The sequence below is a fragment of the Poecile atricapillus genome, chromosome 3, assembly GCF_030490865.1.
Source record: "Poecile atricapillus isolate bPoeAtr1 chromosome 3, bPoeAtr1.hap1, whole genome shotgun sequence".
NCBI classification, from domain to species: Eukaryota; Metazoa; Chordata; class Aves; order Passeriformes; family Paridae; genus Poecile; species Poecile atricapillus.
This window is the reverse complement of record NC_081251.1, coordinates 77,458,117-77,471,752: the sequence shown is the minus strand read 5'-3', so window position 1 is coordinate 77,471,752 and position 13,636 is coordinate 77,458,117. Positions and strand designations below refer to the sequence as shown.

The following is a 13,636-nucleotide window of genomic DNA, read 5'->3' as shown; positions in this document are numbered from 1 at the left end:
ATGAAGTTATTTCTAACCACATATGGAAGCAGCTTGGAAGTTTTAGACCTGAACTAAAGCACATATAACTGCAGATTAAGAGATTGTATATTAGAACTAAATTATTCTCTTGCTCTTAAGCACCACTTAAAACACCAGGAAAACCTTGTGTTAAACACATTCCTGCCTATTTGCCCAAATTTGTTAGTTGCAAACTAAAAAAGCAATTAGACCTAACTGAAATGGAAAACCAAACTTCAAGGGAATTTTCTCCACCTGAAACTAAATTTTTCAAGTCAAGCAAGTCAAAATGTGCACAGATAGTATGAACATCCAGAAAGCACATGTTGCTCAGATGAGGGCAGTGCAAAATAGTAGATCCTCTTAGACACACAGGACAGAGTGTATGAGAAGATAAGCAATCTGCAACGTGAGTGAGAATGAACACACTTTAGAGAAATATTTTTTTTATGTTTTGAGAATAGGCCCTACCATCTATATTGGTAACAGACAAATAAGACCATCTATATTGCTAACAGACAAATAAAACCATCTTTGGTCATTTTTTCAAAGTTACAAACATTACTCTGCAAAACTCCTGAATCAGGATGAGGCAGCAGTGTTTTCATCTGGCAAGATATGTGCAGAGCTAAGCAGAAGAAAGCCAGCAAAAACATCTCTTGGTGCTCTTTACAGGAACCTGAGGCATCAGCTAAAATGAAGTGCCTTATTCTGAAAAAGGTAATTTCTGCCAACTAAACTGACTTTTTTGACTGCACTTATGGAAATAAGGACATGTAGAACATACTGAGTTTAATTATTAAATCCTGGATTCAATTTTTTTTTTTAAAGCAATAAAATCTAGAACTTGGGGATGTACAAATTTGAAACAACCGCAAAGTGCTTCTACAATCAGATCATAAACAGCTGATGTGAACATGCAGGTCAAATCTAAGTAAATATACCACTGCTACTCTCTTCACTCATCTTTTATGACAGTGTGCAAACAAAGCCTAGAAAATTTTCATGGTTCAATGTTACATACATATTTGTATAGTTTCTTAATAAAAAAGGAACTGGACTCCTAAGATAATCATGTTCTTAGAAGCATTTATGATGGTCCAAAACTACCCCAAAACAAAGATAACCCCTTCTACATTCAAGACATACCACTAAACTTCACGATGTAGCAAGCTTTAAACATATGCAATTGCTACAGGGGACCAAGGATGTTTGTTTTATCCAGCTGCTTGCAGCAGAGAAACTTAAATAAGTACTAAGAGTTTATTTGTGGATTGTGAACTGGTCTTCATCCCCAAGAAGAAGGGGAAAACCTTCATTAGAACACCACATACCTCTGCCAAGAAAGTTAAATCAATATAACTACCTTGGTTGTGGCTCCATCATGTTAATAGATGTTTTACAGTAATGAAGCTCTGAGGAAAGGTTTAATGAATTTGACCTTAATACCTTTATATCACAAACCTATCCAGACAAGTCTAATCAATGTAACTTAAAATTAGCCAATTTTTTTAGTTAGAGATGTCTGAGTTTTACTTACATAATGTCTAAGTACCTCAAACCTTTTGTATTGAGTAATTCAGTCCAAAACTAGGAAAAACAGCACAAGCTGAGACATTCCAAATGTAAAGATTTGGAATGATTTCTTCCACAGTGACTTAGAAAAAATACATGTTTATAGTTTTACTAGAGGTAAACAGTCCCTTTACTATGTTTTAAATTAGCCATTAAAAATTATCCATAACTTTAATAATAATAATCATCACTATGATGATGATGATTATTATTGTTATTATTATTAAGAAAACACACAAGCTTCTTAATGGAGATGAAGGTACACTTGCAAGAAAATAGTTTGACACTTGCTACTTCTGCTACTACTATAACTTAAGTAAATATACTTTTTCCTTCCTGAGCCAGCTGGTACCTTAGATATTTCAGCATTTTAAAAACTAGGATGAAATTACTGACCCTTTAGATTTGTTTAATATTCATCATTATCAAAAATGTTGAAATAATGCAGTGTGAGCATGATCTCTTCAATACACAGCTATCTAAGGAATAATACTGGGTAGACAGAAGTTTGGCTGTACTTTAATAAAGAAAGCAAATTAGGAGAGTTATGCACAGGGACATCTGACTCTCAGTGGCAGCTGCCATATTAAAAAAAAAAAAAAAAAAGCCCTACTATCACATCCCATGATTTGTTTGTATCATAACAGATCCCAGCAACACATCTACAACACATTTTGGTCTTACTGAGTAGAAAGGGGGCTCCAGAAGGGATCAAAGATTTACCAACATATGTAACTATGGCTCTAATATCTAGAATGCTGATGAATATTCATTGTATCTACTTTCAACATAAAAGGCTAAGAAACCTTAGAAAGAGGGCCCTTCTTTGTCAGAGGATGAGTTACTGTATGAGAAGAATGTTGCATCTTTGCCTGCAACTAAGACAATGACAGCAGCGCTACCAAAAATTAGTATGTAACTTTTCACTTCTCTGGAGAACAATACATGTTTGTGGGTACAATAACACAAGAAGAGGGAAAGAGCATTCCCTCTCTCATTACATTTCTGCCCCCAAGAAGAGGGGGCCCCCAAACTGCCCCCCAAACTATAGCAGGGTAAGGCTTATTTATCACATCTGTTGGTACTCCCTTTCTTTTTTCCCCAAAAGGTATTCATCTAAGCAAAAAGACAGAACAACATTAATAGAGATAGCACAAGACCTGTAAGAGTGAAAGAGTTTAAAGTTTGCATCTGATCTACATTTATACATTCGGAGAATGCACAATATTACATGAAAAAAAAATCAAAAGCAACTAATATTTTTGACAAAACAAGTGTTACTCTGAGCATGGAATTTTTTTACTAGTGCCAGGCCTTCCATGATATGCTGAAGCAGACATTAGTTGTGATCTCACCTTCTTGTATAAATATCTGAAGGGAGAATAAAAAAAAAGACAGAGACAATTTCTTTTCAGAGGTGTCTGGTGACAGGACCAGAGGCAATGGGCACAAACTGGAACAAAGGAGATGCTGCCTGAGCATAAGGAGTGACTGTTGTACTGCGAGGGTTATGGAGTGCTGGCACAGGTTGAACAGAGAGCCAGTGGAGTCTTTATCCTTGGAGATATTCAAAAGGACATGCTCCTGGGCAACTGGCTCCAAGTGGCCCTGCTTGAGCAGGGAGGGTTGGACCAGATAACCTTCAGAGCTCTCTTCCAACCTCAGCCATTCTGTGAGTCTGCGCTTCCTGGTATCACAGCAACTGCAAGGACAAGATACACTGAGCACCATCTGTATTACTAGGCATAAATATATCTTCTCTGGCAAAAGGGTTTATTAGACATTTGATTCAGAAACTCATGTAAAAGCCTTATCTGAAAGTAAATTTGGTAACTGTTTTCCTTTTCATTTATGACTGTTGTCACCCAGGCTGGAGAAATTCACTCTAGGCTTCACATTAAAAGGCAGTTTTATTTCACAGCATGACTTGAAGCAGTACATAATACTGAAGTCATTTTCCCTCTTTCCAATGGTATTTTTTCCTAGCTTTTAAGACACTTTATAACGTGTAACCTCACTAAAAACACAAACTGCAATAAATATTATAAATCATGCATAGATATCTCAGAGCTTCTAATAGAATTGAGTTAAAGTATACTTTCTTATTCTATTAAAATAAAAGAACTTACATTATTTTTTCAACATAGAAGCAAAACTGTTTCCTAGACAAGTTTATTTTGCATAAAAAAATTGCTGTTCCTGTCTTTTGAAATGGATGAGTTTTTTTTTTTTTTCATAAATCAAGTATGTGTTTTCATTTACTGTATATTGCAATTTATGTCCAATGTAATGAAACTTTTCTTAAGGGATATTTAAAAATAAATGAAAGAGGTAGGTAAAAGCCTGAATAAAACCATGTCAAATCTTCTGAATCCTCCCAAGTGCTCTCTTCAGATGGAGCTGAGCATTTTGGAAGCCATCCCTAATAGCATTGTGACTATGCGAGACAGGCGTAAGAGTGAGGCTGTCTTTTAAGAGGCTCAGAATGAAGGGAGATTTAGAGTCAAAAAGAGAAATGGAGAAGCAATAATAAAAAATGTTGTAAAATAATAATTTGCAGGCACCCAGTGCTGAGCTTTCTCATTTCTGTAAGTGCCACGATATCTTCAATAGGCCCCAGGAATATGTGTTGGAGCAGCCTCCCCAGGGTGCATCTGTATTTGGAAAAATCTAACATATCATCAAAGAAAACAGAATTTTAAAGATAGAATGCAGGCATTAGCCTGTTTTGGTTGTTTTGGAGTTTTTTTCTGATATCCATGTTATTGAAAGCAATGCAGACACTTGAGCAATGGCAGAATCAGACCTGCAGATGCCCTGCGACCATCCTTAGAGATGTTCCACCAGTAATTCCAAACTCAGAGTCAGCTCAGCACTAAATTTATTCAATGCTGATGCTGTGCACTAAGTCACTGCAAGCAATGTGAGAACAATAAGGAAGAGTGGATGACACTAACTCCTTGTGTGAATGGCAGTCTCAGCAGCTCACATTCAGCATCCCTGTTACCATCAGATCACTTCATAAGAGAAGCGAGTGCACGAAAGAGTACATTTCCTTGTGCAGCAGGTAGGGAGAAGATCAAAATATGCCTGATTTCTCTCTGGAATCCTGGCACAGCTGGGCTTGGCCTACACAACAGAATAAAGCATCTGTATTTAAGATGTTCCCTTTCTCTCAAAAAACACTAGTTCATTAGGAAAAAAAATTAGACTTACAATTAAGAGTGCTGACTTCATATAACTAATGAAGAAGGATTTCCTGATTCTGTGGAAACCCTGGAAAAAATTGTTCAAAGAGCTTATTTTCTCTGGCCTAGTCTTCTCAAGGCAGCATTAACATCAGTGCCCAGTGGTGGCAATTTAGATGTCAGAATTGAGGCATTTTCCATTATTTATGTAGAAAGAAGTACATATACTGAATATGTGTAATTTCCTGTAAATGCTACTTCTGTCAGCCAACTGCAGGGAAATTAAGCTATTTTTGTACTAACACATTCATTAGCAGGAACCCAACAATAAATGGCTGTTTCACATTTGTTAGTTTGACCAAGGAGTCCCACATTACAGTGGAAACTTTTTTATGCACAGTATTCAACAGAAGCATTTTAACACATAGTGTTTGTCATGTGTAAGCTATAATATATATCAAAAACATTTGTATCCTCCCAGAACACATGTAATTTTGGAGAGACAAATACCTACCTCAAGAATTCAATCACATTTTTAATATCTTCCCAGCCTGTAAATGAGATCACACTTTTTCACATACACTTCAGTGGCTGTTTATTTTGCAGTTTAGCTTCAAAGGACAAATTGATTTTTTGTAATCTGTTTGCCATATTACCCCAGCAGTGTAACCATCAGAGGGGAGAAGCTGACTCAGCAGCAGTAAGGACTACATAATTTCCGAGGTGCTACTTGTCCCTTTTTCTTTCAGTCAGCCTTGCTCTGATGCAGTGAGCAGTACTCTTTCCTTTCTCTGTCACTGAGGGAGGACAAAAGTAATTAATTTCAGGAAAAAAAAAGGTGAGCTCAAATGAGCAGTGGTGTGAGCTTATACACTGTGAAATGGAGTTTTACAGTGATATATTAGAAAAAATAAACAGAGATCAAAAGTAAACTTTTTATTTTATATTATTGTAAAATCTCTGCTAAATTTATATTAATCGAAAAGAAAACACCCTATTAAAATAGCTTAAATGGAGCTAGGAAGTAAGAACTCAAAGCAAATTACTGTGTTACAGATCTTTCTCTTCCTAGGAAATATGAAAGTCTCAAGTTCCAAACACTGTACTATCATCCATTAGGAAGACCACTTACACCATTTATGACCTGTTATTTATCAGCCACTGAAAGGCACTCAGAAGACTCTTGTGCAAAACTGTGATGTACCACACAGCCTATGCTGACAAACCACCCAAATCACAAGCCTTTCATGGTTCCAGAGAAACAAAATTCAGCAAATGTCCATTTCTTTGTAAGGTTTAAGATGAAAAGAAATAGATGTAAGCAACATCCTTAACCTGATAAACAATGGAAAAGCAGTTCTGTGGCAGAGACAGTTTAACAAAACCTGTGAAGTCAGGAGGCTCCTCTGGAGCACAGAGGGCAGGGACAGCAATGAGATAGTGCATGCCAGATGTGTCATAAGTGTCAGAAACTAAATCGCATCTCAGCTGCAGGGAGCTAGGTCTGAATGTAACTGTCCATGTCTGAAAAGATCTGACATAATGATGTGAACACTTGCAAAGTATAGAGGAGCTATGACAAACTCCTTTGCTACTTGTGCTGGATGCTATACTGAAAACTCAGCACTAACAAGGCAAGGATACAAGAAGAAGAATGACCAAGTAGTGATGAGAAATGGCCTCACTATAGCACCTGTGAGTGAATAAGAAGGCACAAAGTCTATTTGTCACACTTCAATCCAGACTCTTATTCTGGCTGAATTCTGAATTATGAGATACCAAATCAAATGTTCCTGTTTTTGGGGTTTTTTTTTGTTTTTTTGTTTTTGTTTTTTTTTTACCAGGAGTACACACAGAGTCAGATACATTGGAAAAGTGTGAGTTTTACACAGCCTGGTGCATATCAGCTCTCAGAATCTGGCCTTCCATTCGCAGATACACATTTTCCTTTTCACTAGAGAAGTAACACAGTGAATGTTAACACTGTTACAGCTCTGAAAGAAGGACTGAAAATGTGACTGCTATAATCAGACCTTTTTTTGTGAGTTCTTGTTTGTTTGTTTGTGTATTTTGAGTTTTCTGTTCCTTTGTTGTTTGGTTTGTTGTTGGCATTTTTTGTGGGGTTTTTTGTTTGTTTTTTGTTTTTTTTTTTTGTTTGTTTTTTGTTTTTTTTGTTTGGTTTTTCTGGAAAGAGAAATATACAAATTATTTGAATCATGGTTTCTAAAATTTTCAAGCTATATGAAAAACTTACTGGTAGGCCTGTAGGTGGCCTACACAAGACTCCCACACACCAATCATTACAGATATCTTTTGTGCTTGATTAATTAGAGAAACTAGGGAGATAAGATATTTTTACAGTGACGTTTTCTTATAATTAAATTAACCTGCATACATCTCCCATAAAGCATTAGGTCATGAAATTTTCGTAAAATGCCAGGTAAGTGCCAACTGTAAAATGACAAATTTAATATTTAGATGGATGTCCCCTGTAAAAATAAAAACAGTGGGCTCTTTAATTTCATTGAAATATTGTATCATAAATCTAATCTGAGCATCATATATTAAAATAATGGTATGCAAATAGGCATGAATGGTAAATACAGTTTTAGAATAAGACTACTTGAATAAGTAATATTTTAAATGCCAGTCAACACACCATGAAAAAAGCTCAATTTAATTAGGCTGGTCATTTGTAGCTTAGGTAGTCAAAGGATTAGCATGTAGAGTAAGTGAAGGCTGCACAAAGCTTTGTGCAGGTTTTACACAGGTATTCACTTTCATCTCAATAAAAGATTAAGTGTAACAAATGTTGGCTTACAGAGTTCTTTGGTGCTTATGGCACAAAAGATCTTCTAAAGAAACTTGCTGTGTTGCCATGTAAAGGTCAGGCACAGTTTACCAAGACTGGGGGGAAAAAAGAGATCTAAAAAAAAAGTGGCTTTGCTGACAGATCCGTAGTATAGTGGTACAGACAAGTCTTTTTAATAATTTATGTCAACTTTATTTTGAGTAATTTCTCTATAAAGGAGAATAACTGTAGTACCAGTAGACAGGATATCTATCAGCAATCAGTGAGTAGTACAGCCCAATGGGATTGGAGAGGAAAGACAGAGGGTTTGGGGTAATACACAATTTTTTTTTAACCTTTTCAGCAGACTTTACCTACTGCATTGAAGAAAGAAGGGCAAATACAGCTCACTTGCTGAGAGCCATACTTTTGCCTGGCCTTAACACAGAGTGGTCTCTATACAGTCAGAAATAAGTCTTAGTACATATTAGAAGCCACTCCAACTTGAACTATTTTCTGTCTCCTTGGAAAGTGGACCAGAAAAGAAGGTGGGGCAGGCACATGCAAAATGTGCACCTACTCTTTAGAACCACAGGACTGAGATAGATGCTGTGTGTTTATAAAATAGACTGTTGCATAGCACATTCATGACATTAAGAGAGCCCATTTTGCAACCACTGCACTTTGGCAGCCCTTAGGACTGCCAGCCCAAACTGTAGGAACAGCATATTCACTGTTTCTAACTCCTGTGCTCTGCTTCAATTCGAGAGGAAAAGAGTGATAACAGATTTTCTTTGTTTTGGAGAGAAGGTAACAAGAATCTCAAGTGCAAATTATTTTCACAGCCAACCATTATTTGAAAACTAAAACGGAATAAAATTATCATTTTAAACTCTTCAGAAGATATCTCCCTTTCCTCTTTTGTACTTTTATGCTGAAGTACCTTATCAAATCTCTGAAAGCTGGGATTTTTTGAATCAACCTTGAAAATTGGAACAGCTTCCACTACAAGTTTCCAGCCACTTTATTTTCATATGTACTGTAAAATATGCTAATAGAAAGAAAAAGCAGCTGTAATCTGCTCATTCAATTGAATTTATCAGACTGCATATATTTATTGTGTCATTGAACCCATATTTGCCAAAAGAATGTAGGCCGACATACATATCAGGCAATCAGAAGTTATTTATAGGTAAACTGTACTGAAACTTCTTATAATAGCATTTTCACCATGAAGTTAAGAAGAATTCCTGGGAGACAATACAGGATTGATGTTTTTTGGGGTTTTAAGTCTCCAAAACAAAGAACAGTATAGATACTGTAAAAGCTAAAATATTTGTAAATGTATGTAGGTTTAGTTACAATACAAGGAATGCGATGATCCTAAATCAAACAGTCGTAATTTCCAAAAGTGGACATGCTGAAGAAAGCCATTGAGTCTAGCAAAGATCTCATATTGTGTGATGTCAATGGAATCCATCAGATTCAGACTCATCTAATGATAAAAGCAATGCCTTTCAGCAGCACTGACTTCATGTATACAAGCTGAATACAATATTGTTTTTGTTTTTATCCACTGGAAATGTACATTAATCATGTCTTCTCTTCTGTCTTGATTTATATGTGATTCGAGCCTATTCTAATCACCAATATTTAAACACAAATTTTGAGAGAAGAGGAATCCCCTTAGATGTGTTCATCTGGAACACCACAAAATTAAACACTTTGAAGCCTCTGAAATAAATTGGAGATAGTTGGTTAATTCAGGAATAGTGTACAAAGCTAGAGGGGCATTGTGATTGTGGCTTTTTGAATTAGATGTGTATAAGCATGGTATGGTTTATTCTTTTCAAGGAGAATGTATAACCTGGGTTTTTAATTGCTATTTTTTTACAGTGCTATTGCATGTTGTCATGGAGTTACTTTACCTTTAAGGAAAGTTGGAGTTGCTGGGGACTGCCTGGAGTCTTTTCTCCTGACCAATTATCGGTCATTGCTGAGAATTGACAGCAGTCTTAGCCATTGAAAAGTGGGATCAACTTGTGAACCCCACCTTAAAGTGTACAACCAGAACTCTGTTGTTCTCTTTGTTTCTTGGCTGTGAAAGGTAGCAGACCTCCGGCTGGCCTCCCGTTCCCTGCCCAGCCCATGCGGCCGGGCGGGGGCCGGGCTGGGCCTGCCGTTCTCCCGGCCGGGAGATGGGGCCTGCGGGGGGCTTGCCCCGGGCCAAGCCGGGCCAGGCCGGTTCCTGGCTTGGCTGCAGGTTTTGCTGTGATGGAATTTACCAGAAACTGCCGAGTGAAGAAGGAGAGGGGCTCTGGGCCTGCAGCAAGCAGAGACACCGACCACACTCTCTAGAGCAGCTATGAAGAACTTTCCATCGCAGACAGCTCCAGCTCCTGTTCAGCAGAGATCACCGAACCATCTACAAAAGCTTGGGCAGGATTTTAACTCTTTCTTATCCAGATGAGACTTGCGGATTAATCTTTTTATCCAGAGAAAGAAAAGGATCAACATGAAAAGAGACTTTATAAACTACTAGTGGCAAGAAAGAAAAGAAGCTTCAAGAAAGGTAGAGAATTAAGAAGATGCTTTAATTAAGCTGAAATATCTTCCTGTTAAAACTATGGGGATGGACAATGAAGTCCTGAAAAGAACTCCTTTAATTCATGATGGAGTATGGGGAGGAATAGAGTGTTCAAAGTGTAAATTTGAGTAAAAAGTAGAGTAATTGTGGTATAGTGAAGTGCTGGGAGATTTGAAGCCTTGAGAGGCAATGAGAAAACTGTTTTCTAGTGAAGCTCACAGAAACAGATGAAGAAGACTTTTTGCCTTTGAATAACTTATCCTTAAAAATGCTATCCCTAAACTTATGACCCATAACACACCTCAGGGTGATGTGAGATGGGAGGAATGGGCTCTGATAACAGCAGCTCTGAGCAGCTGATAGCAGGGAAACGGAAAACTATAACAAAAATAGTTTTCCTGTGAGAAACTCCATAAATTAACAGAAAGAAACTTCTGTTTCTCTACAGAGACTGATGAAAAGACTGCAGAAGGAATTGGGACTGTTTAAACCATCAAAATTCTAAAGTTTTTGTCTCTGTTGTCATGTGAACAAAAGAATGGTGGGCAGTAAGAAATGAAAAGGTTTTTCTGGAAGTTTATTCTGGTGTTCTTATTGTTGTAGTTTGTCAATAAACTTTCTTTATTCCTTTTAAGTTTTATGCCTGGTTTGCTCTTGTTTTAATCCATATCTCACAGCAAGAAATAAGTAATTTTTTTTTCCCCTTTTGTTAATTACTGGTTTAAAACCACGACACATGTAAAGACATTGAAGCACTGTGCTACATTGAGAACACAAAGCTGAAACTTTAAACCACAGCAAAAGACAAATTTAAGCATTTCAACATGGGCTAAATATGAAAGTTCCTTGTAACCAACCTATAGTGTGGTATGCCTCAATCTTCTTCAAAATCTAAGCCTCTCCCATAACAAACCTGGTTGACAAACATTGATTTAGAGAGAGAGGAAGGACTATCATTCAACATAACCAGTGAAATTTAGCAGTACTCAGACAGAAGAAAAACCCTTCAAAACTTTACGCTACTGCACATTCAACTCACTCCCCAACACTCTCATTTTAGGGTGCAAATCAATCTTGAGCGATCTCTTACAAGTTTCTGTCCTAGAACAATAACTTTTCCTTGACTTTACATGCTGCAACAGGGCTGGAGGGATTAATAAGAATATTAATCCCAATTACACATCTGTTCAAAAACTTCTAGCCTTTGCTCATAATGGTCACAACCTAGATCTGAATTCAGGTCTTAACAACAGCTCCAAGCTTTGAATAAACATCTATCATCCCATCTTTTCAGCACATATGCAGTTGTATAGATTGTACATACAAACAGGTTAATCATTAGTCATTAAAATAAAGAGCTAAATATGTCTTTCAAGCACTGGAGCTCTAGTTTGCTCCGTGTTACTTGTGTATGCTCCAAATAATGGAAACAAGCGAGTGAAATTTTCAACATCCTTTGAATTACTCTTCTCAGCAATAAAAAGCAAGGAAAAAAAAAGTAGGACTACATATATACATAGCCATATGTATGCAAATAGAAAAGACCAGATATGTCATCTCCATATACCCCAAAACCTTGAAACAAATCCAAAATTGCTTACCCTTGCCAACGTCAGGGTTCCTTGTTTACACACACTGCAGCGGACCCTCAGTTTTCCAGGCTTCACAGCTTGGCAGAAATTTTTGCAAAAAACATAAAAACTGTTGTAACTTGCTGCACCTGTCAAGAGGAAAAACAAACAAACAGAAAACCACTTTTGATGTATACTGAAAATCAGCAGCAAACTGTCATGAAAGATTTCTGTTTGACTCAATAAGTTAAAATCATTTTAAGTTCTGAAGACAGCTTTGCAATCATCTTTTCTTCCCTGGTCTAGCTCCTAACACCTTTCAGTAACTCCTGCTTCTTGATCAATAAGTACAGGTGAACTACACTATAACTCCTTGAAAATGCATCCAGAGCTTACCACTGATGAGCACCAGCTGAAATCCTTGGCAAGTGATGTATGAGATTAATTTCCCCAGCCCTCCATAATTTACACCTCACTTCTAGTCTAAAATTGTCTAGCTGCAATTTTTATAAGGTCAAATTGCATGCAAATTTCTTTAGATGGAGTTTAAAAGATGTGTTTGACTGATATCACAAAAAGAAAACAAATATTTAATTTAGTAAATTTACTTCTATTCATGGAAGACTGGAAGCCAGTTCTTTATTCTTGCTGGCAGCCTTATAACCTAGCAAAGTTTGCAAACTGCTGCCAAGATATTAGGCCAAGTAAATTTTCAAGGAAAATGAAATGAAACGCATTCTGTTCTGTGAAACTATGGAACAGAATGTGATATGCAGAGAATTGTGAAAGCCCAGGGCCATGCTAATGAATTTGATTTCACAGGCAATGCTGATCACTGTTTTGAGTAAAGCACTTTTTAGAATAGCTATGGCTATTTTGTATAAAATGTTGGAATATTCCTGGTATGGTTTTAGTCTAGACTGGGCAACTCCAAGTTCAGAGACTCAAGCTTATCATCAGAAGTTGAAATGAGTTCAGAATAAAATTTCAAACAAAAATTTCTCAATATCAAGAGGAGATTTGACCCATTAACAGTGGCAAACTTCAGAATCAGTAGCAATCCCTTATAGATGAAAAGGTTTTCACTGTCTTTCTCCCTATTCTCTTATTTCTCCCTGCATACAACAGCAATATATTGAACCCTAGCACATTGCCACAGTAAATATGACCTGGAATAATATTTTTGAACATGGCTGACCTCCTTTATTTTTACATGTCCCTCACACAGTAAAGGGTCAGACCCCTGTTCTGCCAATGCAAAATGCCAATCAATTACATTTTATACCTATTCATGCTGTCCTGATTTAAACGTGCTCAAATATATTACATATGTAACTCAAATATAATTTCAGTTTCCAAAACTCAACCTCAGAGAACTGTGTCATCCAAAAAATCTTTTTTTTCTAAGAAAAAGTATGCAGATGTCTACAAAGATGTACATTGTTGAAGGAAATTTTGTAACACTTTTTCAATTCTTCAGAAACATTAGCTACATAAGAATACATCAGTGATGCATCCAAAACTTATTTTAGTCAACTGATCTATCAAGTGTTTTCACTATGCTTCCTTGGAAAGTACTAACCACCATGACAGAACATGAAGTATTACAGAATTTAATTGGAAATCAGTTTTTTGTGGAAAATGACACACACCCATACATTCACACAAGCAGTTTTCACATTAATAATTGCAACTCAAAAGGCTAAGAGCACACTTCTCAAATCAGTCTGAAACACAGTTCTGGGATTAAAATAGTTAAATTAAAGGAAAAAAGGCTCATGCTGAACTATTTAATATATGGTACAATGTTGTGAAACTTAATATGAAGTTTTGGACATCTGGATATCTATTCACTCGTATTTTGCTGGACGCTCTGATTACTGGAACTGAGAGCATGACTGGATTAGACTTGGTTTAATCTAAA

General features: G+C 36.7%; 1 protein-coding gene across 1 annotated transcript in view; it reads right to left on the bottom strand.

The window, feature by feature from the left end:
* PRKN (parkin RBR E3 ubiquitin protein ligase) overlaps positions 1-13,636 on the bottom strand; it is a 700,273-nt gene that overhangs the window by 440,001 nt on the left and 246,636 nt on the right. Inside the window, exon 4 of the mRNA XM_058836200.1 lies at positions 11,743-11,861. Within this exon, the coding sequence (XP_058692183.1) occupies positions 11,743-11,861 (119 nt within the window). The remainder of the gene's footprint in view (positions 1-11,742; positions 11,862-13,636) is intronic.